At 60.2% G+C, this 24,939-nt stretch overlaps 2 protein-coding genes across 8 annotated transcripts; both read left to right on the forward strand.

The window, feature by feature from the left end:
• Nucleotides 1-1,881: 1,881 nt before the first annotated feature.
• LOC125153352 (nascent polypeptide-associated complex subunit alpha, muscle-specific form-like) lies at nucleotides 1,882-5,999 on the forward strand. The gene is made up of 4 exons (XM_047836428.1): nucleotides 1,882-1,919; nucleotides 3,131-3,202; nucleotides 3,675-3,826; nucleotides 4,610-5,999. The coding sequence occupies exons 1-4, from the start codon at nucleotides 1,882-1,884 to the stop codon at nucleotides 5,107-5,109; spliced, it is 762 nt and encodes a 253-aa protein (XP_047692384.1). The 3' UTR covers nucleotides 5,110-5,999.
• A 2,871-nt stretch (nucleotides 6,000-8,870) lies between these two features.
• On the forward strand, nucleotides 8,871-24,497 carry ZMIZ2 (zinc finger MIZ-type containing 2). 7 transcript variants are annotated; one of them, XR_007150171.1, is made up of 19 exons: nucleotides 9,239-9,325; nucleotides 14,604-14,737; nucleotides 14,897-15,011; nucleotides 15,311-15,513; nucleotides 15,757-15,949; nucleotides 16,131-16,394; nucleotides 16,556-16,732; nucleotides 17,260-17,337; nucleotides 17,523-17,691; nucleotides 18,323-18,467; nucleotides 18,881-19,091; nucleotides 19,441-19,546; nucleotides 19,685-19,842; nucleotides 20,393-20,460; nucleotides 20,772-20,840; nucleotides 21,073-21,323; nucleotides 21,689-21,858; nucleotides 21,938-22,510; nucleotides 22,847-24,497. XR_007150171.1 is itself a non-coding variant. In XM_047848885.1 (19 exons), the coding sequence occupies exons 2-19, from the start codon at nucleotides 14,688-14,690 to the stop codon at nucleotides 22,952-22,954; spliced, it is 2,775 nt and encodes a 924-aa protein (XP_047704841.1). In that variant the 5' UTR covers nucleotides 9,239-9,325; nucleotides 14,604-14,687; the 3' UTR covers nucleotides 22,955-24,497. The 7 variants fall into 7 exon arrangements, 6 of the variants coding, with proteins under 6 accessions (XP_047704839.1, XP_047704841.1, XP_047704837.1 ...); XM_047848885.1 differs by having other exon boundaries at nucleotides 21,938-22,177; XM_047848883.1 differs by lacking the exon at nucleotides 9,239-9,325 and adding an exon at nucleotides 8,871-8,963 and having other exon boundaries at nucleotides 21,938-24,497.
• Nucleotides 24,498-24,939: the final 442 nt, after the last annotated feature.

Raw genomic sequence — 24,939 nt, forward strand, 5'->3', positions numbered from 1 at the left:
AGACACTATTTCTTTAGGTGCTCTTCCAGCTGCCCTCTTTCTCCTCTCCTTCCAGGACGCTGATAAAAACAAATGTTAGATCCTTTGTTCTTGTCCCACAAGTCCCTGAGCTCGGTTTTGTTTAGTTTTTCCAGTCAGTTTCTCTCTGTTGTTCAGACTGGGTTCATTTCTGTTGTTCTTCCTTCCAGCTGTGCCATCCTCTGCCCTCTCCATTCTGCCGGCAAGCCCACCCATTGAGTTTTTAAATTTCAGTTATGGTGTTTGTACTTGTAAATTTTCCACTTGGCTCTTCTTCATACTTTCTATTTATTGAGGCTGTTTCTTAAATTTGTTCTAAGAGTGTTCATAAGTGTGTGTTGAAGCATGTTCACGACAGCGGCTTTAAAATCTCTGTCAGATAATTCTAACATTTCTTTCACTTTGGCGTTAGCATCTATTGTCTTCTTAAATATGAAGTTCATGAGACCGAGCCCCACATCAGGCTCTCTATCAGTGCAGAGCCCACTTTAGATCCTCTGCTCCCCTCTCTCTCTGCCCCTCCCTTGCTCACGGTCTCCCTCTCTCTCTCTCAAAAGTAAATAAACACCAGGGCGCCTGGGTGGCTCAGTTTGTTAGGCATCCGACTTCAGCTCAGGTCATGTCATGATCTCATGGTTTGTGAGTTCCAGCTCTGCATCGAGCTGACAGTGTGGATCCTGCTTGAGATTCTCTCTGTCTCCCTCTCTCTCTGCCCCCCGCCCCCACCCTGCTCATTCTCTAAATAAATAAATAACTAAATATTTTTAATTTTTTTAATGTTTTTTTTATTTATTTTTGAGACAGAGACAGAGCATGAGCAGGGAAGGGGCAGAGAGAAGGAGACACAGAATCCGAAGCAGGCTCCAGGCTCCAAGCTGTCAGCACAGAGCCCGACATGGGGCTTGAACTCACAGACCGTAAGATCATGACCTGAGCCAAAGTCGGACGCTTAACCGACTGAGCCACCCAGGCGCCCCAGTAAGTGAATATTTTTTAAAAAAAGAGACATAAATGTAAGAGCTAAACTTATCAACTGTTAGAAGAAAACGTTAGTATAAACCTTTGTGACCCTGATTAGGCAATGGGTTTTTTATATATGATACAAAAAGCATAAATAACAAATATATATTAGACATCATTTTAAAAATTGTAAGTCAATAGACACCATCAAGAAAGTAAAAAGGCAACTCAGAGTGAAAGAAAATATTTACACATCATCTATCTGATAAAGGACTTGTGTCTAGAATATATAAAGTATTCCTACAACTCGATAAGGCAACTAATTAAAGTATAGAAATAGGTAATGGGCACATTAAAGATGTTCAACATCATTAGTCATCAGGTAAACACAAGTCAAAACCACAATAGGGGGTGCCTGGCTGGCACCGTTGGAAGAGCTTGTGACTCTTGGTCTCAGGGGTCATGAGTTTGAGCCCCATATTGGGCATAGAGGTTATTTTAAACACACACACACACACACACACACACACACACACACACACACACGATGAGGGGCGCCTGGGTGGCTCAGTCAGTTGAGCGTCCAGCTTCAGCTTAGTTCATGAGCTCATGGTCTGAGTTTGAGCCCTGCGTATGGTCTGAGTTTGAGCCCTGCATATGGTCTGAGTTTGAGCCCTGCGTCGGGCTCTGTGCTGACAGCTCAGAGCCTGGAGCCTGTTTCAGATTCTGTGTCTCCCTCTCTCTCTGTTCCTCCCCCACTCATGCTCTGTCTCTCTCTCTCTCTCTCTCTCTCTCTCTCTCTCTCAAAAATAAATAAAACATTTTAAAAAATTGCAAAGAAAAAAAACACAATGAGATGCTACTTCATATTCACTAGTATGACTATAGTGAGTAAGACACAGGATGTGGAAAAACTGGACCCCTCGTGCACTGGTGGGAACGTAAGATACTGTGGAACACAATCCAGTGGCGCCTCACGTGCTAAACCTAGAGTTCTCGTATGACCCACAACATGTCCAGACAGAAACGTGTATATGCATTACTCATAATAGCCAAAAGGCAGAAACAATCCAAATGCCCCTTAACTGATGGGTACAAAGGCCTGTCCATCCACGTGACAAGCAGTCCTCGGCCTCAAACAGGAGTGCAGTCTTGCAACAGTGCGGCCGAACCCAGGAACAGTAAGTGAGGCGGCCAGATAGGAAAGACCGCGTGCCATGTGATACCGTAGGTAGGAAATGTCCAGAGCAGTCAAATTCAAGGGGATAGAAAGTAGACGGCTGGTTGCCAGGGGCTGGGGGAGGCTTGGGGAGTAAGCACCCGGGAGCGGGATTTCTCCCCGGAGGATGCAGATGTCCTCAACTTGTGCCAATGGTGGCACTATTCCGAATACACATAGTGCCACCAAATTGTATACTTCAAGCGGCTGAACAGTATCTCCACTAAAATGATGTTGAGAACTAGGGTTTGGACGGTGGTGGCTGTGGGGGAGGACCTGCCAGAGGAGTGGGATCAGTGGGCCTGGGGCAGGATCCGGAGTACCACCTGTGCACATGCCAAGGCCGGAATCAAAAAGAGCCAGACGAGGGTGGCAGGAGATTCGTGAAAGACAAAGCTCCAGGGCCACACGTGTCACCGCAGAGGGCAGCCCTGAGGACTGAGCCCAGGCTGGCCACTGCCCGGGGACGGTGGGGAAAGCAAGTCTGGAGAAAGTGGGGTGGCTGCAGGGAGACAGGTCCCCGAGGGCTGGCAGTCCCCGGTTTTTGGCTGGAGGCGCTGAGGGACCTGATGCAGGGGAGGAGACAGAGGAAGCGGGCCCCACAGACACCCTAACAGAGGACCACAAACCAGGGGCCCCAAATCACAGCAGTTCATTCTCCCCAGTCTGGAGGCCGAAGTCTGAAATCAGAGTGTGCGGGGCCACACTCCCTCTGGGGCTCTGGGGTAGCACCCTTCCGGGCACCTCCAACTTCCTTGGCTGCTGGCCGCATACCTCCCGTCTCTGCCCATGGCTGCATCGCCGTTTGTGGGTCTGTCTCTAAAGTTGCCTTGTCTCTCCCTGACCCTCTCAGGACCACCTGGCTAATCCTTTCCCAGTCCTTGGTCACACCTGTTGTCCTAGGAAGTGATGTCCACAAACTCTGGGGACGAGGACATGGACATGTCTTTGGGGACCACTAATCTGCCCACTGCAAGCAGCAACCTCCAGGGAAGAGAGGACTGGGTCAGTAGCAGGTGCAGCTGGACAGGGACGCGGGTTGTGTCCCTTGTTAGTTCAATTAGCTCCTGAAATCCCGAGCAGGCCCTCTGGAGAGCGTACAGGAAGCTGGGGACAGTGGTCTATGTCTGGCAGAGCTGGGTGAATTGACCAAGAACAGGTACACTGTAGACAATGGTGGGGAAGGAAAACAGAGGCAGAGGGGGTGGGTGCCAGGCTGCATGTGCGAATGGAGACAGGTTTGAAGAGCCCAGGAGCAGACGCTTCGGGAGGATGTGGATGCCACCAGAGGTGCTACCTTGGTGGGGGTGCGTCCTGTGTCACAGGCTCTTGGGGGACACAGTGTGGACACTGCCCTTCTCTCCGCTGCCCACCCACCCCCACTGAGGCTCAGGGCTGGAGTGTTGCCCTGTGGGCGTGGGAGCCTCCGTGGCCAGCAAAGACAGGGACGCAGCTGACTTTTGTCCTCACCTTCCAGATGTCCACCCCTTGCCGGACCCCAAGGGTCAGGGGCTTGGGAAGCAAACAGTAACAGTGAGAGTCTTGCTGGTCATGGGTCACAGGAGCCCCCAGGAGACCCTGCCTGTGCCAACGGGCGGCCCCTGCTGAGACACAGGAACGCTGGGGCAGGTAGGTGGAGGTGGAGGCGGGTGACCCCAGGGACCCAGGAGGAGGCGGAGTCAGGCCCAGCTCTGGGTAGGGAACAAGTGCGTGTGGTCTCTGCTGCTGCCCGAGAGAGTTTACACATGGAATACAGGAAGGAGGTACACCAAAAATAATTTTTGTTCGGGGAGACGAAGTTGCAGTAAAATTTATTCTATTTGCTTATTTTTAATTTTTTACATGAATATGTATTACTTTTATGACAAAAAAAATTTAAAAACTAATACAATTTGCTAAGCCTGGGGGTGGGGTCTGGGGTTAGGCCAGGGTGCCTCGGGTGGGGCGGGGCCTGAGGCTGGGGTGGAGTCTGGGGTGGGGTGGAGTCGGGATGGGGGCCCAACCCCGAGGCCCGGGGTGAGGCCTGGGTGGGGCGGGGTCTGGGTGGGGTGGAGCAGGGGCGGGGTCTGGGGCGGGGTGGGGCGGGGCCTGGGGCGGGGACCCTGAGGCCTGGGGTGAGGCTTGGATGGGGTCTGGAGTGAGGTGAGCTCTGGGGTGGGGTAGGGCCTGGGGATTGGGTGGGGTCTGGGTGGGGTGGGGTCTGGGGATGCCTGGGGTGGGGCCTGGGCCGGGTCAGAGGTCAGGCGGGGTCTGGGTGGGGTGGAACGGGGTGTGGGGTGGGCAGGGTCTGGGGATGGGGGCCGGGAGGCCTGGGTGGGGCCTGGGCGGGTTTCCTCGCCAGCACCCCTTGCAAGAAGGAAACAGGACCGTGCCCCGGGAGCAGTCCCTGAGCGCCGACCTGCCGCGTCGCAGTGACCCTGCCGTGCCGGCGCCAGAACCGGTCACCCAGCGCGGCCTGCAGCTCCTCGCCAGCGGCCAAGGACACCTTTGAGAAAAAGTTCGGTCCCCTGTCCCCGTCTCCGAGTCCCTGGGAGACACCGCCGTCCTGCGCCACCGCCCACCTCGGCAGCCCCTACCGTCACCCCGCCGGTCTGCCGGGACTCCCGGAAGCCGCTGTGCGCGGCCCAGCGTGCCCCGAGGCTCTGGGTTCCCTGCCCTGGGCAGAGGCAGCCAGCTACAGCATCGGGGGTTTGAGGAGTGCGCGCACCACTTACAAACACGCCCTCCATCCACTTCCTGCCTGTGTCTCTCCTGCCCCCGCGCCCCGCCACGGTTCTGCCACGTGCCTCCACTTCCGGCTGCACACCTCTCGGCGGGTCTCACCGGGGCCTCTAGGCCGCCCTCCGGTCCCCAGGTCCCGCCGGGGTCCCCCAGGGCCGTCCGCAGCCAAGCCCCTTCCTTCCCGCCTGTAGCCCGCGCCCAGGGAGCCCCAGCGTCGCCTCATGCCTTCCCCACCCACCCAAGGTCGCGGCGAGGGTCCCGGCCCCCGGGGCCTCTGCCGGCCATTTCCCCAGGCCGATTTTCTGGAGTTTTCCGAGTCAGACCAGCGCTGGGGGCTGACCCCCGCGTGGCCTTGTCATGATTAGGTTCAGGTTAAACATTTCTGGTCGCGAGTCACACGGATGTCAGCGGCCCCGCGCCCAGCCTTGCGGACTTGGTCACTCATTTGGTTAGGGGGTGTTTGAGCCACATCTTTATTGCAAAGTACTTTTCTACACCTGGGGAAGATCTTCTGCACCATGAACGGTTTTAAGAAACTATGCTGTCATCATACACAACTTTGTATCCTGGTTTTTTACTTAGCAGATTGAATTGTGAATGTCTTCTCATACAATTAAACAGCTCCAACAGCTGATTTGGGCGCTCCCTAAATTGCAGCCTGCGGGGGTACTGTACTTAATGAGCATGACTCCGGGCTTACAGATGGACGCTTGGCCACCGCACGTTTTTCTGGGCTCGCTTGCTGATGTATTTTCAGCTGAGAACAATGTCTGGCAAGTAGCAGGAGCTCAGTAAAAAGTTTTGAAAGGTCGAACTCAGCTTGAATCCAGTTGTCCAATATTACAGGAATTGCCTGTGTGCAACATCCTGGCGCACAAACCTTCGCGTTGATTTTAGGAGGCTCAAACATTTATGAGAAGGGAAACATTTCTGTTGATGGAGTGAAAAATAAGGCTGCAAAGTCACACGTGTGCTCAGATATGTGGAGAACCATCTGAGAGAAAATAGACCAAAAATTCAACAGGGATTAACGCTGAACATTTGGATGGTGAAAGGTTTCGATTTATTATGAAAGTTCCTCTAGGAGCACCTGAGTGGCTCAATTGGTTAAGTGTCTGACTTGGGCTCAGGTCATGATCTCACGCTCTGTGAGTTCGAGCCCCGCATCAAGCTCTGTGCTGACAGCTCAGAGCCTGGAGCCTGCTTCGGATTCTGTCTCCCTCCCTCTCTCTGCCCCTCCCCCGTTTGCACTCTGTCTCTCTCTCAAAAATAAATAAACATTAAAAAAAAAGTTCCTCTGTATTTTCTACAATCAGAATAAAATACTCATATGCAAAGAAGTGGTAAGTTTTTTCTTTTCAAAGTCAGTTTTGCAAGTCAAGAACAGGTGAAGCTATTTGTGTTTAGCAGCCATTCATAAAGACCGAGGGCCCAAGTTAAAAAGCAAATGTAGCTTTAGGCCACACTTAGAGTATTGTGTCCCCCACTTGGTGTCACATTTAAAAAGGGCATTGCCCAGTGGAGGGAGTGGAGGGAGGGAGTGGCCTGGAGGGAGTGGCCTGTTGTATTGGCTCTGAAACACTTAAGGGATCAGTTACATGTGTCCTCCAGCCCAAGATTCAGGGGCAATGAGAAGTTTCTTCTAATCCCTGAAGAGCTGTCACATACCAAAGTGAGGACTGTCATTTTATGCAGTCACAGAAGAAAAGTTTGGGGAGGGCATATTTTTCCCAGCAAATAAGGAAGACTCTTTTAACAGTTCATATGGTCAGAGATGAAAACACGATGTAGAAGGGAGTGGCCACCAAATGGCATCTCCCAAGATGAGGGGGGCGGCTGTTGCCCTGGGGAGATGACAGAGATGCCAGTCTCAGGCCCAGAGGCCTGGTACAGCCCTTCTGTCCTCCTCCAGACACCTGCCTGCAGCTCCCCCAAACCCATGGCCTCCTGGAGGCAGAAGAGGGTCAGGTCCCTTGGCGCCTGCCTCCCCCTTCATGTGGGCCAACTCTCCATAGAATCTTCCCCCATTCTATCGCACTCCCCATCCCCTGCTCTGGCCTTATTTTTCTTCCTAACCCTCTCCCTGAAGGACACATTGTTACTTGGTGAGTCACCTGCTTCTTTTTGTCCCCTCTACTGGGGCTGGAGAGTCCTTGCTGTCATGGTCACTGTCGACAGACCAGTGTTCAGAGCCCAGATGAGTGCCTGGCACAAAACAGATCCACCATTTGACAAAAGGTTCTCTGAAGAAACAGAGCACCAGGGTGCCTGGGCAGCTCAGGTGGTCGGGCATCTTACTCTTGATTTGGGCTCAGGTCATGACTTCATGTTCTTGAGATCGAGCCCCACACCCAGCTCTGTGCTGACAGCACGGAGTCCACGTGGGGTTCTTTCTCTGTCCCTCTCTCTTTGCCCCTCACCTGCTGGCCCACACACTCTCTCTCTCTCTCAAAACAAATAAACATTTAAAAGAAGAAGAAAGGGGCGCCTGGATGGCTCAGTCAGTTGAGCGTCTGACTTCGGCTCAGATCATGATCTCATGGCTCAGGGGTTCGAACCCCACACCAGGGGGGAGCCTGCTTTTTGTTCTGTGTCTCCCTCTCTCTCTGCCCCTCTCCCACTCACACTCTGTCTCTCTCTCAAAAATGAATAAACGTTAACAAAAAAAAAATTGTTTTTAAATAAATAGAAGAAGAAAAACAGCACAAGGTTCAGACGGTCTAGAGGGAAGAACGTTAAAAGCCATGGCACATCCACCAAAGGATGAATAAACAAATTGCCAAACATCCATACAATGAAATATTATCAGTCTTAAAGAGGAAGGAAATTCTGGGGCACCCGACTGGGTAAGTTAGTTAAGCATCTGACTGTTGGTTTTGGCTCAGGTCATGATCTCACGGTTTGTGAGTTCGAGCCCCACCCATGACAGGCTCTGGCTGGGAGTGCAGAGCCTGCTTGAGACTCTCTCTCTCCCTCCTTCTCTGCCCCTCTCTGCTTGTGCTCCTCTCTCTCTCAAAATAAATTAAAACTTTAAAATAAAGAACTGCCCAGTGCATAGTAATTGTTCAAAATACTTTTTAAAATAGCTAAGATGAGGGGCACCTGGGTGGCTCAATCGGTTGAGTGTTCGGCTTTGGCTCAGGTCATGATCTCGCGGTGCGGCAGTTCGAGCCCCGCGTCCGGCTCTGTGCTGACAGCTCGGAGCGTGGAGCCTGCTTCGGATCCCGTGTCTCCCTCTCTCTCTGGCCCTCCCCCGATAAAAAAAGATTAATTATGAGTACTCAGGAGAACGAGTTGTCCCTAAAGCAAGGATAGGAAAAAGCGGACAACTGAAAGAGTGAGAGCAGTACTTGGAAGGTAGATCAGATCAGATCAGAGACAGATCAGAGAAGGCGCTTCATCGGCTAAAGCGCTACAGCGACCCGTCCAGCGTGGGCGGGCCCTCTTTCCCTCCAGACCCCGCCCCTGAAGAGACCCCGTTCACCTCCCGCCTCCGCCCTTCAAGACAGGCCCTGCCCCCAGCCAGGCCCCGCCCCTCCACCGGCCCCCTCCGCCAGGCCCCGCCCCCTAGCCAGGCTATGATACCCCGCTTCTGACAGGCCCAGGCCCCGCCCTCAGCCCTGCCCCCCCATCTGACTGGCCCGGCTCTCATCAAGGCCCCGACCCCAGCCCGGTTCTGAACCCCCTCTACCAGGCCCCGCCTCTCCTGCCGGACCCCTCCCCTCTGACAGGCCCCGCCTATCGGCAGCGCTCTCCATTCCGCTGTGCCCTCTCCACCAGGCCCCGCCCTCCAGTCTGGTTCTGACACCCCACTCTGCAAGGCCCCGCCCCTCCGGCTGGACCCCGCCCCTCCGCCGGGCCACCTCCACCAGGCCCCGCCCCCTAGCCAGGCTCTGACACCCCCCTGACAGGCCCCGCCCATCAGCCGTCCCCGCCGCCGCCCGGGCCCATCCACTCCATCAGGCCCCGCCCCTCCATCTGGCCACGCCCCGGCGGACAGCGAGCAGGAAGCTTTGGAGGCTCCGCAGGCGCGGCGTTCGGAAAGGTGTGGAGGGAGCGCGGGTCGCCAGTCGTGGTCCCCCGCCGCCCGCGCTGCCCGCCCGCTCCCGGCTGGGCCTGACTCGGTCAGCCACCTCGGCCCGCGCAGGCCCGCGGCAGCCCCGCCCGAGCGCCGGCTCGGGGCTCCACTGCTCTGGCCTGGGGGGGCGGGGCCGGCGCGCGGCGTCATGCATATGCATGAGCGGCGCGGCGGCTCCATTGTGCCCTCGGAGCGGGCGGCGGCGTGATGGCGCGGGTGGTGGCGGCCGCGGCCCCGGGGCGGCGGGCGGCGCGGAGGGCGGGCTGAGCGCATGGAGCGGCGCGGGCCGGGGGCCGCGGCGGCGAGGGGCCGGGCCGGGCCGGGCGGAGGTGAGCGGGCCGGGCGGGCAGGTGCGGGCGGCGGGGGCGGCAGGTGCGGCAGGTGCGCGCGGTGGGCAGGTGCGGCGCCCCGGGCCCGGCGCTGCGGCGCCTCTGCCCCGGGGCTCCGGCCGCGCTGGGGGGGGGGGGGGCGGCCCCGGCGCCCACCTGCCGCACCTGCCGCGTGCGCGTCGCGGTTTTGGGCCCAGCGACCCCGTGCGCGCCGGGAGACCCTCACCTGAGCCTTTGTTGGGGCTGGTAGCCGGCCGAGCTCCCGACGGGTGTGCGCGGCCCCGGCGACCTCCTGAGCGGGGAGGGTGACCCCCGGCCCTCGCCCCACCTGGCTCCGCCGCCTCCGCCCCGCGCTCTGGCCGGCGGGCTCGCCTTCCGGGCTTGTCTTGGGCCGTGCGCGCCCACCGTCCAGCGACGTGGGACCCACGCAGGTCTGCTTCGGGCCGGCGACACTGGCCGACCTTTCAGCCTCCGGCCGCGGCTTCCGTGGGGACACCCCTTTCCAAACGGGACGCACGAAGCTGAGGCGGGAGGGTGTATTGCTCCCTCGACCTGCTCCCTTCCTCCTCCGCTTTCCCCCTCTGAGCTGCTCCCAGCCATCCTCCTTTCTCCCCCTAATGACCTGCTTCCTCCCTGCCCTGGTCCCCTTTCCCCACAGCCCTGCTCCCCTTTACTCCCTCCTACCCCCCCACACTTGCTTCCTCCCTGCCCTGCTCTCTTCCTGATAGTTGCAGAACATCTATGGCCACGTCTGTAAGTCGTTTGTTTTATCTCAAGATTTCGCAGGGACCTACACAGAACACGTGACTTGATCTGTAAGCCGGTGGTGGATGTAGAGAGAGTGAGCACAGACTCACCAACCAGACCCTGGCTTGCTAGCAGCGGGGGCCTCTCCAGGCTCAAGGGAGGTGCCAGGATCCGTGCAGGGTCTTAGCCTCACCTGGTGGGATACTGGCCTTGAGGACCTGCCATGCCCAGGGGCTGGTTACTGGCTGGGAATAGAAGTCGGGGGGGGGGGGGGGGGGGGGAGGAGGAGATGATGAAGGACAGGCAGGGTGTGCCTGAGGAGGACTCCAAGGGCAGCCAGGCTTCCCCATGGCGTGTCCACTGGTGGCTGCCTCCACTACAGCAGTCAGGGCTGCTGGGATAAATGTAGTTATGTGTCTTCCTCTTTCCTCAGTCCTGGGGTGGCTACGTACCCATTTTACACATTGTAAACCGAGGCTCAGAGTAGTGAAACCCTGTAGCTGGTCTCTGATGTGTCCGGTGTCTGGGCCATTCACAAATGCTCCTTCCTGGGTGTTTGGACGACTCTAGTTAGCTGGTCAGTGTTGGGGCCTCACATGTAGAGCGGTAGGACCTGCAGACACCAGAACACCTGAGTCCCCACCTGGTGCCGTCGCGCTCACTGGAGCCGTCATTTCTACCTCCTCTGAGCCCATTTGACCCTGGTGTCCCTCCGGTTGGAGACTCGCCCTGGAACCATGGGTTCCCTGCTCTGTGACCGTGGAGTAGGCCTGCCCTCCTAGGGTCAGGTGGCTTGTCATGGGGCGTGCCGCCCCTGGGTGACCAGGCGGCCTGGACAGGGTGGAGTGGAAGAGGTTGACCCACATTAACGTCTGCCTTTGGTTGGCACGCAGGAGCCTGGGCGCAGCTGCTCTGAGGCCCTGGGGCAGGGGGCCTGAGTGGTGAGTTTTCTGGAGAAAGATGGGGCACAGAACCAGAACCAGGGCAGTTCTGCCAAGGGGTCCCGGCCTTCAGCTGGCACTGGGGCACAAGCCCCATGGGCCCGCACCGGTTTTCCTGGCTCTGTCTTCAAGGCCAGGAAGTGGGAGGAGGGTCTGCACTCAGAGGGCACCTGTCCATTTGTGGGGAGCAGCGGGTTGTGGGGTGCCCCACTCGGAGAGTCTGGGTCTTCTCAGGGAGGAGAGCAGACTCAGTTTGGCAGGAAGTCACACATACACCCAAGCACCCAGGCGTGCAGGAGGCTTAGGGGGAACTGGAACCGTCTGTGGTCTAGTCCGTGGCAGAGAAGTCTCGGGGGTGATGTAGGAGGCCTCCTGGGGCCCCTGCCCTGCCCCCTCCTCCCCGGATCTCCGGGGCTCTCAGACTGGGGTCCCTGCGTCAGCAGCAGCCTGACCCTGACCCACAAGCTCTTTAGAAACAGGAGTCTTCCGGCCCCCGCCCTCCAGGTGAGTGTGATGTGCCAGACAGGAGGCCCGGAGCAGAGTGGAGCACCTGCAGTCTTGGGGCTCTGCACCGGGCAGGGGGCTGGTCTCCCCCCTGCTCCTGGGACAGCTGAGTGGGCCCGGCCAGCCCAACCAGCCTGGGCTAAGGGAGCATTGCCGGGGGCTTCTCTGTGGAGACCACGGGTGGTGGTGGTGGTTTTTCAAGTCAACTTGTATTCTGAGAGAATTCCGGATTCACATGCAGCTGTGAGAAATCACCCTTGTATCCTTTTCCCGGCTCCCCTGGCGGTGACGTCTCACCAGACGACGGGCACGTCACACCGGGATGCTCCGGGAATACGGGCCAGATGCACATCTCTCCTTCCGCACCTTCTTCTGTTCACACCTGCTTCCCTCCTCCCCACCTGGCAGCTGGGCTCTGCTCCTCGCTTCTGTGATTTCATCATTTCAGGAACGTTACATAAAGGGAATCATACCGCGTGTAACCTTCGGGGACTGGCTTTTTCCACGGCTCGATCCTCTGGGGATTCCTGCTCGCTCTTCCTTTTCATGCCCGCGGGCTGTGGACGCCCCACGGCTGGCTAACTTCACCCGAAGGGCGTCTGGGTGGCCGTTCTTGAGCTGCTAGGAGGAAGCTGGTGTAGACACGCGCATAGTTTTCTGTGAACCTCAGCTTGCATGTCTCGAAGAGGAGTGCGGTCGCCCGGTTGCCTGGTAGCTGTGTGCCGACTTTCACAAGACGCTGCCAGACTGTTTTCCAGAGTGGCCGCGCCATTTTCCAGTCCTACCCGCCGTGGGTAGGAGATCCAGTCCCCCCAGTCCCCCCAGCCCCAGCACTTGGTGGTGTCACTGTTGTAGCCACTCTGATAGGTGCATAGCGATGCTTCCGTGTGGTGTTAGTTTGCACGTCCCCGGTGGCCATGACGTCGGATGTCTGTCTCTTCCTGAGCCGGCATGCCGTCCGGACGACCTCGCTAAAATGTCTCTTTGTGTCCTCTGCCCGTTTTCTATCTGGGGTGTTTATTTTTCTTTTGAGTTTTGAGAATTTTTTATATATCCTAGATACTAGTCCTTCGCCAGAGATGCGACTTGCGGGCATACCTGTCGCTCTGCATCAGCAGGGCCTTTCTGAGATGACTCCCCCTCTCCCTTGTGAGGACTGCACTGGTGTCACAGCTAAGGGCTCTTTTCTTGGTTCCAGGTCCCGAAGAGTTTCTCCAAAGGTTTTGTCATTTTCTGTTGTTCATTTACATCCGTGGCCCATTTCAAGTTAATTTTTGCACAAGATGTGAAGTTTAGAACTTCTGGTTTCGCTTGTGGGAGCCCCGCGTTGCAATGCTGGTTTCCTCCGGTACCTGGTCTGTGCCCTCTGTGGTCTGGTCCATTGGTTGGCAGGTCCACCCATCCATATCCACGGTGGCTGCATCACCGTCCTGGAATTGGACGGTAGGGACCGAGGACACCAGCCTGGCTGGGTGATCCTGGCTTGCAGGCCTGTGTCTACCCAGATTCCTGGGGCCACAGCCTTCTGGACCCACTGACTCCTGCATTTTCTGGCCTCTGTTTCCAGAGTGGGACCTGGTCTGGGTGGCAGGGGAGAACAGCGTTCAGAGGGGGAGCAGAGCCAGGTAGGAGGCAGACCTGCCAACTGTTCTGCCCCAGCCCCGGCTCTGCTGCGGCTCCGGGACCCACTTACCTCAGTGCTCAGTGGCACGAAGGGCCGAAGGCAGAACCACCCGTGTCACAGTTCCCACTGTACCCCTTCCCTGCTCTGGGTCCCTGATGAGGGTCCCCCCACACGCACCTCCAGGACTATTTACAGACGACATGGTAACATTGAGGTCCCTGGTCAGCACTCAGGAATGTGAGTCACGGGCTTGAGTGGGTTCTGGGGTGACTTTCTCACTCCTAGGCCAGAGGGAGGTGCTGTGAGTGCTTGGGTGTCTGGGTTGAACCACCACACATTAGCTTGTCCAGGGTGGCACGTGTGCATGTTGGGGGGCGGGGCTTGCAGCCCCTAAAAGGCACTGGTGCTCCAGGACAGAACCTGGACACCAGGAGGGCAGAGTCCCCCCCACCCAGGATTCCCAGAGACCCCTGAGAACCACGGCCAGTGCACCTCTGTGGTTGGGTCAGGCAGACGTAGGTGTGCAGCATGCCCCTGGGGGTGCCAACAAGGGCTTGGGCTTGCTTTTGGGGGTGTTGGAGGATGTGAGTGCCTGGCCCTCCCTCCCTCATTTTTCTGAGACAGCAGTTGGAGGGGGCGGTGAGCCTCACACAGTAGGAGGACGCCCCCTGCACGGGCACATGGATCCCAAGAAAGTTTGCCAGCCACTGCTGCCGTGTTCCCCTTGGCCCCTTGACATGCCCTTGGGCTTGCACCAACCCCCTGCCCATTGCTCCGTGTGTGCGTCCCTCCCCTTTGGGGACCTCTCGGTGTCACTGTGGCCCGTGGGGGGTCAGGTCCACCTGGCCCTGTGCAGACGTCAGCCCTCAAGGGGCTGTCAGCCAGGAGCACGCAGGTGACCTGTACTCCCTTCCCCAGGCCAGGGTGAAGCCGGCAGCTGGCTGACCTTGCTCAGCCCTGTTTAGCAGAGCCCTCTCCCCAGAGTGGGCAAGTCTCAGAGCCTGAGCAGAAGGTGGCCGCCAGCTGGTCCTCCTCTGTTCTTCTCTGCTGGCTCTGGCCTTGGCCTCCACCCTGGGGCCTACCTGGGGGATTCTGGCACTTGGGTCCTGGGAGTTCCCTGACTTTAATGGATATCCAGGCCTTCTTGAGGGAGGGGCGTGTGAAAATGATCTGGGTCAGAAAGCCTGCTCTATTTCAGGGGCTGTGAGTAGCAGGGCCTGGCCTGAAAGGGTTAATGCTGGCTTCCAGGCTGGCTTTAGGGGTGCAGAGGACAGAGGTTTGTCAGGGTGGGCAATTCAGGCTGAGGCTGCCGCCACCCCCACAGTGGCCCTCAGACCCCGCTGTCGCCCGGCCCTCCATCAGTCAGAGCAGAGCAAGGGGGCCTGGTGCTGGGGGTTCCCGGCACCCCACTGACAGCCCCCGGCCACTGCATCTCCACTGACGTCCTCCTCTGTCCCCACAGCCAGACCAGCCGAGTCCCACGTAAACAGCTGTGAGGACTACTTCCTGCCACCCGCAGACCCGGCCTTTAGGCTGCCCGAGGCCAATGAACCCCATGCACCCCGTAAAACCCGCCCTGCCCCCCACACCGCACGGGTGAGTGGGTCTCCTGCCACCCTCCCTTCTCAGGCCTCGGGTACGGGTGGGGTGGCAGGGCAGGACCTCTCCGCCCCCAGTTGCCAGCCTCCCCAGCCAGGGGTCTCGACACCCGTGGCCTCCTGACCTGGGCCTCCCCACCCACCTGTCTACTTGCAGTGATGGTCCATTTGCTTATGAGCCGGTGCCTTGGCAGCAGAGCGCCACTCAGCCAGCAGGGTCGCTGTCTGTCGTCACGACCGTGTGGGGCGTCGGCAACGCGGCACCGAGTCAGGTGAGCCTGCAGTGGGGCCACCCCTGAGAGCTGCCAGGGCCCCCCTAGACCTTAGACAGAAATGGGGTTGGGCTCCCCGAGTCTGCCCCATCCTTGTAGACGAGTCTCCCCACCACATGTTGTGTGGGACTTCTTCCCCCGTCTTTGGGCCTCTGCACCCCTCCTCTCTTCCCCTCCTTCCTCCCTCACCTCTGCCCCCAGCCCCTCACTGGCAGGCCTCTCCTTTGTAGCCCTTTAGAGCAACTGCAGGAAGTGAGTTGTTTGGATGATTCCCATTGGCAATTCTTGCTTCCTCGCAGGTTTTGGGGAACCCCATGGGCCCTGCAGGGAGCCCCCCCGGCAGCTCTGTAATGCCTGGTGTGGCAGGTGGTGGCCCTGCCCTGAACTCCGCACAGTGCCTCGGACAGCAGGCGTTTGGCGAGGGTGCTGCCAACAAGGGCTTCGTGCAGCAAGGAGTGTATGGCCGCGGGGGCTACCCAGGGGGCCCTGGCTTCACAGCTGGGTAAGCAGGACCCCTGACCTGTGAGGTGTGCTGGGAGTCCTCTAGGTGCAAAGCTTCTGGTTTGGCAGGTGCCTGGGACCATGTGAACCAGTCTGTTGACTGTTGTGAGTGTGATGCTCTTGCGGGCTCCCACGGCTGATACTGGAGCATCTAGACAAGAAGGGGGCCCCGGCAGGTGCTATGTGGCCCCCGGGCGACAGGCAGGGAAGCACTTCTGAGCCAAGCCATCTGTGTCTCTCACAGGTATGCGGGCGGCCCGGGGGGGCCAGGGGGCCTGGGTCTGCCCTCACATGCCACACGACCCTCCACCGATTTTACTCAGGCGGCAGCAGCAGCTGCAGTGGCTGCTGCTGCGGCCACCGCCACGGCCACCGCCACGGCCACCGTGGCCGCCCTCCAGGAGAAGCAGAGCCAGGAGCTGAGCCAGTATGGAGCGGTGAGGCCCAGCCGCTCCTCCTGTGAAGCCCACATGTGCTGGTCTGGAAGGCAGGGACCAGTCGGGCAGCTGGGGTTGGGGACTGGGGATGTGCACACAGAGAGACGAGGGGGTGCAGGGGGCAACTGGGCAGCACCCACAGTGGTGGGGGTACTGAATGGCTCCTCTCTTTTCTCCCCAGATGGGGGCCGGGCAGGCTTTTAACAGCCAGTTCCTGCAGCATGGAGGTCCCCGGGGGCCCAGCGTCCCTGGCAGCATGAACCCCACCAGCGTGGGAGGGCTGCTGGGCCCCTCTGGCATGAACCCCATGGGCATGAACCCCACCCGGGCAGCAGGCATGGCACCCCTCTATGCAGGGCAGCGCCTGCCCCAGCACGGGTACCCTGGGCCTCCCCAGGCCCAGCCACTGCCCCGACAGGGGGTCAAGAGAGCCTACTCCAGTGAGGTGAGTGTCCATTCCTCCCTCATCCTGAGCTCCACCCAGACCCATGGTGAGGTTGGGCATCTGTGTGAGAGAAGCGGCCATGCCTCATGGAACGGGCACCACATCCTCCCTGGGACCTGGCTTCCCCGACACCTGTTCCCCTGGCATGGTGCCTCTTTCAGGTTTATCCAGGACAGCAGTACCTGCCAGGAAGCCAGTACGGACCCAGTGCCACCCAGTACACGTCCGGTGCCGGGCCGCCCCCTGCCCCGTCCTCCTACCCTGGGCACCGGCTGCCCCTGCAGCAGGGTGTGGGCCAGTCCCTGTCCGCCTCTGGCCCAGCAGGACTGCACTACAAGGTAGGCATGGCTCCTCCGGGCCCGACACAGCTCCTGCTGGGCCCTGTGCACTCAGGGTGACCAAGAAGCCAGGAGCTTCACAGGGTTCCTGACCAGGGCAGGGATCCAGCTCTGAAAGGACTCTCTGAAATTCATATATCTTGTTGGAAATTGGGTGTAGGGAGCAGTAGGCAGGCCCCCAAGTCACTTGAATTTCATTGTGGAAAAGTGTCTCCACTCCCTCCACTCACCATGGAGAAGCCCAGCAAGGCCTGGGGTGGGGGGGGAGGGTTTCAGCCTCTTTGTGGCTCTCCCAAAACCCCTCTGACACATGGAGTCAGTTCTCTATAGTAGCAATTTTTTTTTAATTACACAACGATACGTGCTCCCTGCAGATCACATGGTAAACTTCAAAAGTGTACAGAGAAAACAGGCTAGTGCCATGTGTGTGGTGGGCTCCCTGCCCCCAGCCCACTCCTTGAGTCAGGTTCAGGGGCCCGGCGGCGGGCAGGCTGGGGCCCCTGGCGCACACCGTGTTTTCCCTACAGCCCACAGAGCAGTTCAACGGGCAGGGTGCCAACTTCAACGGGGGAAGCGTCAGCTACAGCCAGCCCGGCCTGAGTGGGGTACGGGCACATGGGTGGGCGGCTCTCAGGGTGGGCACGTGGACAGAGGGCACCCAAGCAGGAGGAAGTGTGGGTGGCCAGCCGGATACCCCTGCCCGTTTCTGTTGTGACTGGTTCCGGCGGGTGCTTCGAGAACAAACTCCACCCCCCACCATCCCACCTTGACTGTTTGCTCAACCCCACAGCCCACCCGTTCCATCCCTGGCTACCCCAGCTCCCCACTGCCTGGGAGCCCCACGCCACCCATGACCCCCGGCAGCAGCGTCCCCTACATGTCCACCAGCCAGGAGGTCAAATCGCCCTTCCTGCCGGACCTCAAGCCCAGCGTGAGCTCCTTGCACCCATCACCCCCCAGTGAGTGTCACCTGCTCTTAAGACGGTTGGGCGGGGGTCCCAGGACCCCAGAGTTCTGTAGGGAATGTGGGGGTGGGGGGCCCTCAGTTTCATTTTGTGCTCCTAGAACTCTGCACATCCGTTCAAGGTGTTGATCTCCTCCCTAGAAAAATACCCCCACACACAAAGTTCTGTGTATAATTTCAGGGGATTTATGGGCCTCCTGAGGTCCACTCCTGGTTAAGAGACCCATGCTCTGGGGGAGACCACCACACAGAAGCTGGGGTCCTAGAACCCTAGCTCAAGCGCTAGGATGATGGCAGGTGGTCCGTTCACACCTTCTTAGCCTCGCACCCCTTCTGAACACAGGAGCACCCTCTTTTCTGGGTTTGGGGCACGTTCTCCAGTCATAACTTAGGGGACATGGGGCCAGGTGACTGAAGCAGGACAGAACAGCAGGAGAACCAGGACAGAACCAAGATCCTATTCCCGTTGGGGGTGATGGCCGGGCCCAGGACCCCGGGGGAGATGCCGCCCACACCAGCCCGAGCGGGAGGATGAGGGGACCTGCCCACCCTCCCACCCTCCCCCCCCCCCCCCCCAACCCCGGGCCCTGCCACAGGGGTGGCCGGCTCATAGCAGCGTGTCGCAGGCAGCGGCCCGGGTGACGAGCTGCGGCTGACCTTCCCGGTGCGGGACGGGGTAGTGCTGGAGCCCTTCCGCCTGCAGCACAACCTGGCTGTGAGCAACCACGCGTTCCAGCTCCGGGACTCTGTCTACAAGACCTTGATGCTGAGGTGAGCGGGCCCTGCGGCCCCGCCTAGCTGCGCAGCCCCCTCCAGCGCCTGACCCTTCTCAGAGGCCCCGCCCCCAGTGTGGCCCCGCCTAGAGACCCCTGTTCAGTGCCTCCGCCCCACAGTGAGGTCCCACCCCAAGATATTCCCTCCCACCCACGCCCCACTCCATGAAGCCCTGCCCCTCAGCCACATCTCAGCGGCCTGGAGCCCGGCTCCGCCACACAGTGTGACCCCGCCCTGTGGCCCTGCCTAGCTGCGCGCAGCCCCCTCCGGCTGCCTGAGGCTTCTCAGTGGTCCCACCCAACGGCCCCTTTCTAGGGCCCCGCCCTCTTGCCCCATCCCCACTGTGGCTCTGTACCGAGCCCCGCCCTGCATCCCCTGCTCAGCGGCCCACCCCTCCCCACCCCTCGCAGGCCAGACCTGGAGCTGCAGTTCAAGTGCTATCACCATGAGGACCGGCAGACCAACACCAACTGGCCAGCGTCGGTGCAGGTCAGCGTCAACGCCACCCCGCTCACCATCGAGCGCGGCGACAACAAGACTTCCCACAAGCCGCTGTACCTGAAGCACGTGTGCCAGCCGGGCCGCAACACCATCCAGATCACGGTCACAGCCTGCTGCTGCGTGAGTGCCTCCTGGGCCTGCAGGGGCCTGGCTGTGCTTGCCCCTGACCCCAGCCCCTGCTGAGAGAGGAGACCTCCCTCCTCCCTGGTGAGGCCTGCTCACTGGGGCCTGGCGCTCTCGCTTACTCCCTACAAGACGGCGGCCTGTCCTTCCCCAGGGGGAGGCTGACCTGAACCCTCCCCGGCTGGGGACTCCAGGCAGGCCCAGGCCCTGCACAGACACCGAGGTGCAGTTTGCAGGGCGTGCAGGGGGGCTCTTGGGGGTTGGTGCTCTGACAGGCCGCAGACAGACAGCTAGTGCGGGATGTGGGGGTGTGGGCCGCGCCCCTGACCCTCCTCACCTCCCGCAGTCCCACCTGTTCGTGCTGCAGCTGGTGCACCGGCCGTCCGTCCGCTCGGTGCTGCAGGGCCTCCTCAGGAAGCGCCTCCTGCCCGCGGAGCACTGTATCACCAAGAGTGAGTGGCCGCCCGGTGACCAGCCACCACATGGCACACCCCCACATCTGCCAGGGCTGGGGACTCGGGGGGGGGGTAGGGGCAGCGGCCGGCCCAGCTGGCGGCCCCTCACTCGAGTCCTCTCCCCGTGCACGCCAGTAAAACGCAACTTCAGCAGCGGCACCGTCCCTGGCACCCCTGGGCCCAACGGTGAGGACGGGGTGGAGCAGACAGCCATCAAGGTGTCCCTCAGGTGCCCCATCACATTCCGCAGGATCCAGCTCCCCGCCCGAGGCCATGACTGTCGCCACATACAGGTGGGTGGTCCAGAACTTGTGCCGTGCAGCGGTTTCCCGCGGACCCTCCACCAGCAGGTGACCAGCCAGCGGGCGGGTAGCCGGCTCCCCCACGTGCTTCCCAGACCAGCCCCCACGCACTCACCAGACCGTCCCCCATGTGCTCCCCAGACCAGGCATTGGTTTCTTGGAGCGCGCCCCATGGTTTCCTGCGTTCTCATGTCACATCTCTAGAAGCGTCAGGGTGGTGGGTGGGGTCTTCCTGCCCTGGCCAGGAGCAGCACGCACAGACCCCGGCCCTAGTTTCCCTTCAGCACCGTGTCCCGGAGGCGGGTCTTTGCCAGCACAGATACCCTATTCTTTGGCCACAAGGCACTCTAGTCCCACGAGGGCTGTGCTCTCCCGGCTGCTCCCAGAGCCAAGCACTTAGCATGGTGCCCCGGCCAAGCCTGGCCCACGTGGCTTCTCAACATTCACGTAACTCAGCCCGAAACCACAAGGCTCAATCGCAAAGTGCGGCCCAGTTGCCCCCGGCACCCGCGTGAGAAGCCATCTCTCCTGCTCCCCGCAGTGTTTCGACCTGGAGTCCTACCTGCAGCTCAACTGTGAGCGGGGGACCTGGCGGTGCCCTGTGTGCAAGTGAGTGTCTCCCAGACAGTCCTCCTGGGATCCCAGGCACGGGGACCAACAAAACCCCAGGTTTAGGGGGTCACAGAGCAGACGAGGACGGTGCGGCTCAGGGCACAAGTCTCATGCACACAGTCGCTTTGTGCGAGGTCATCTCTGAGATCATCTCATAGAATAGCTTTACGTGGGGTCCGTGTACACGGGGTCATCGCATGCGGGGTCACTTCATGCCATGTGGCCTCAAGCAGGGTGAGAGAGCCGAGAAGTGTGCCGGGGCGAGGTCGGGCTAGGCCCCTGAGCCACATGCCTTTGGTTTCCTACAGCAAGACAGCGCTGCTGGAGGGCCTGCAGGTGGACCAGTATGTGCTGGGCGTCCTCGTTCACATTCAGAAGTAAGTGTCTTCGTGCCGTCCCGCTGCCGGCGGCCCTATGACAGCTCGGCCACGAGGCGGGCTGATTCCGGCCGCAGATGGAACCCACATCCAACCGGGCCTGGCCGCCCACGGGGCCTGTGTGATGGGCCGTGCGGCTACAGGCGTTGGAGTGGAGGTCTGCTTAGAAGCGGGCCAGGGGCCGAGAGAGACGGCAAGGACAGCTAGTGACCAGCCATGTGTCCCTGCCCAGTTCTGACTACGAGGAGATCACCATCGACCCCACGTGCAGCTGGAAGCCGGTGCCCGTAAAGCCCGACGTTCACGTCAAGGAAGAGCCGGACGGGCCAGTGCTGAAGCGCTGTCGCACCGTGAGCCCCGCACACATGCTCATGCCCAGCGTGATGGAGATGATAGCAGCCCTGGGCCCCGCTGCCGCCCCCTTCGCCCCCCTGCAGCCCCCCTCGGCCCCGGCCCCAGCCCCTGGTGACTACCCCGGCCAGGGTGAGTGCCACGGGCCAGTAATTTGCTCTCTCCAGACCAGTCTGCTGCGGGCCCTGTGCCTGGGGGGGCCTCCTGGGGACCTGGTGGGGTAGGTGTGGCCACGCCATGGGGACGGGCAGGGGGGCCCGGCATTTGGGAACGGAGGCTCTCTGCTGGCCCGCTGGGGGCCCGGCCCCACCTGACCCCATGTGTGGGTGTGGCTGGGTGAGGCCCGCTCCCCTGTGATGAAAGGAAATGCTCTTTTTTGTAAAACCCAGAGCTACCTGCAGAGAGCGCTGGGAGCCTGGGCCGCCAGCCCCCCTCACCCCCCGGCTTCTCCCCAGTGCCAGCTCCCAGGCCTCACCCAACATGGGCTCTGCTCTCAGGTTCCAGCTTCCTGGGACCCGGGACCTTCCCTGAGTCCTTCCCGCCTGCCACGCCCAGCACCCCGGCCCTTCCTGAGTTCACTCCGGGGCCACCCCCCAGCTCCTACCAGTCCGACATTCCTAGCAGCCTCCTGACACCTGAGAAGTCTGTTCCCTGCCTCCCAGGCCAGGTCAGTGCAAGCTGTGGGGCGGAGGGCCAGCTCCAGGGGGCCAGGAGCTGTTCTACCTGGTTCTTCTCTCCTTCTCCAGATGCCGCCAGCAGGTCACCTGGACCCTGCCCACAACCCAGGGGCTCCAGGGCTGCTCGCCCCCAGCCTTGGAGGGGCCCCAGGGCCCCAGCTGCACCATCCAAACCCTCCCCCAGCATCCCGGCAGCCCCTGGGCCCAGTGAGCTCAGGCCCCATCGGCGAGTTGGCCTTCAGCACTGCCACAGGCGTGATGGGGCCCCCCATGTCTGGGGCGGGGGAGGCCCCGGAACCAGCCCTGGACGTGAGTACAGGCCCCATGCCAGGGAGCGCATGGGAGCTGGGGCTGGGGACGGTGTGTCCGTCGTCCCCAGGGTCCACATGCTTCATAGAAGGGAGGACACTGACGCCCTAGTGACCTCGAAGCCAGGACAGCTGGTCAGATAGCATCAGCTCTTTTGATGATGAGTGTCAGGTACCTGAGTAGCCGCGGGATGACTCTGTCCAGGCAGTTGGCTACAGGAACCTGTGTAGAGTCCCCAAGAAGATTGGGCTTGCAGAGGACCACACTGGCCTCGGTGTGGTTTGAGCTGACCCACAGGTGTCGCGTGAGCCAAAATCAGTGCGTGCACTGCAGGTAACGGTCTTTCTCTCTAATAAACCGAACACCCTGAAGTTCAGCGGGAGAAAATTAGAGCAGCTCAAAGCAGAATATCCCAGACACTGGAAACCCCACTTCTTGCATTTGCTCTGTTCACATCGGGGTCCCCACATGGCCCCATGCATGCCCCCTGGGGCAGATGCTCTGTGTCCCAGGTTGTCCTTGAACAACTTGTATGGAGTGATTCCTGGTCAAAGAGCAGCCTTCGGCAGGGAGAGGCCCGTGCAGGCTGAGGGGCTCAGGCACAGGGTCCCCTGCAGGGGTGTGGTGGGCCTGAGGCCAAAGCTGCTGATGGCTTTGCTTTGTCCCCAGCTGCTCCCAGAACTGACCAACCCCGAAGAACTGCTGTCCTACCTTGGCCCACCTGACCTCCCCACAAACAGCAATGACGACCTTCTCTCTCTCTTCGAGAACAACTGATCCTGTCGCCCCCGCCCAGCTGGCGGGGACACACCCACAGATGCCACCACACCCTGCCCCAGCCACCTGCCCACCACCTGCCTCGGACCGTGGAGGCAGCTGCACTGGGTGGGAGGGGACCTCAGACACCCCGCCCCCGCCCAGCTCAGCCCCACCCCATCCACCACCTGCTGCCCCCAACCCCAGCTGGGCCCCATCCATACACACCTGTGTCCCCAACCTCGCCCCCGGACCCAACCCCGCCTGCTCCCACCAGCCTGCATCTTGTCCAGCGTTTACCCTTCTGTTGCAGTGACCCTGTGGCTCCCTGGCGAGGAGCAGGGCGCCCCTGTCCTGAGCCTGAGCTTGCAGTGGGAGCGGGTCCGTCTTCCCACCCGAAGCCTCAGGCCAGGGCCATGGGGTAGGAGGTCCAAAGCACAACAATGTACATAGTGTAGAAACACTAAGAGCTCTGGGCAAGCAGCTGGGGACCCCGCGGGCTCCTGCCCCTCCTGGGTGCAGACAGCGGGGCAGATGGCTGTGAGCTTCGGTCTCCTGGGGGTGGGTGCCCAGACCCAGCTCTGTGTACAGACTCCAGCGGGCTTCCCGAGTACCCCTTTTCCGTGAACATGAAGAATTGGTCCCGCTGTGTTTTTTAAAACTGCCTCTCCCATGTCCACCCCAGGGCCAGGCCGGGTGGGGGAGGGGGGGGCCAGTCGTGTCCCCTGTCTGCCAGTCTCTATTAAAGGACTCCCTCAAGGTGGGCCTGGCCAGTCCCTCCTTTGTGCCCTGCCCGTGTTCCTCATGTGGGCAGGGCTCCATTCCAAGCCAAGACCCGGCTGTTCCTGCCTCACGGTAAATTTCCTGGTCTCTGGAATTTTCCAAGTTGGCCTCAGCTGGAGAACTATTTTGTGAGGTGTCACCAGGGCCAGGAGACACATCTTCCACCATGTCACTGTGCGTGGACGTGCCTGGGGTAGGGAGCCAGGGGCCTCGGGAGGGGCCTTAGACACCAGCCCCAGGCGGCTCATGGAGGGTGGTCCTGGGCTCCCAGGTCCTGCAGGCCCCTCCGTCTGCCAGCTGCTTGGGTGGCCCTTTCCTCCTGGCCCCGAAGGTCTTCCTGTACAGCAGGTCTGAACCCTGTGGTGTGGTGCTGAAAGCTCAGGTGGAAGGTGTCCCAGCCCCAGGTGGCTTTAGCCGTTGACATCTCGGGACCCCGGGTGTGAGCCTTAGTGTCTGCCTGCAGCCTGTTCCTTGCTGAGGGAATGGGAAGTGCCACCCAGCATGGCAGGGGACGAGGGGCCCGTCCAGAGTGCTGTCCCCCTGGGGGGGGGGGGCAGAGCAGGGTGCCATGCGGGGTGTGGTCTCGCTGGACATCCGTGCACCGTCAGCGTGTTCTGGGTGCTTCTAGGTGGAACGGAGAACTCTAGACCTGAGCTGAGGCAGTCCTCCCAAGGGATGGGCGGGGCCACATGGGGACTCCCCTCGAACAACGTGGGGTGACAGCAAAGTGCGATCATTCACATAGGACGTGCCATTTTAGTAAAGCACAACACCAAATCTACCTTTCACGGGACTCCTATGTATGCGCTATAGTTCCGGGGGACAGCGAGGGCACACCGACGTGCTTCACCATGGGGAGTACCGGTGATGACCTCCAGGTGAGTGGCAGCTGTCCTCGTGCTTCATCGTGTCCTCATGTCTGCCATGTGTGCAATATGAAAACAAGCCGGCGGGACTCAGAGCACTGACCACCACCCACCAGCTCTTCTCAAATGCCCGGGGGGACATCCCTTGCCTGAGGCCACGAGACAAGTCTCCATAAATTAAAGAGACAGAAATCCTACGAGGTACCTTCTCTGAGCCCAGCGGGACAAGGCTGCGTGTTACCAACAGCATTCAGGTGGGACACCGTAACCTTCTACGGAACAGTAACGAGCGTGGAGGTCAAACAACCGCTACAGTCCAAGGCGCAGAGGAGTACGGAGCCGAATTACAAGATACTT

Source organism: Prionailurus viverrinus, chromosome A2 (genome assembly GCF_022837055.1).
Source record: "Prionailurus viverrinus isolate Anna chromosome A2, UM_Priviv_1.0, whole genome shotgun sequence".
NCBI lineage: Eukaryota > Metazoa > Chordata > Mammalia > Carnivora > Felidae > Prionailurus > Prionailurus viverrinus.

Excerpts from the sequence above, each read along its gene's own strand:
- LOC125153352 (XM_047836428.1), top strand. The coding sequence starts at position 1,882 with ATGTGGAAAAACTGGACCCCTCGTGCACTGGTGGGAAC. Across the intron at positions 3,203-3,674 it reads TCCAGGGAAGAGAGGACTGG|ATGTCCACCCCTTGCCGGAC; the intron begins GTCAGTAGCAGG and ends CTCACCTTCCAG. Across the intron at positions 3,827-4,609 it reads ACACAGGAACGCTGGGGCAG|TGACCCTGCCGTGCCGGCGC; the intron begins GTAGGTGGAGGT and ends GCCGCGTCGCAG.
- ZMIZ2 (XM_047848883.1), top strand. The coding sequence starts at position 14,688 with ATGAACCCCATGCACCCCGTAAAACCCGCCCTGCCCCCCACACCGCAC. Across the intron at positions 19,092-19,440 it reads CGGTCACAGCCTGCTGCTGC|TCCCACCTGTTCGTGCTGCA; the intron begins GTGAGTGCCTCC and ends CACCTCCCGCAG. Across the intron at positions 21,859-21,937 it reads TTCCCTGCCTCCCAGGCCAG|ATGCCGCCAGCAGGTCACCT; the intron begins GTCAGTGCAAGC and ends CTCCTTCTCCAG.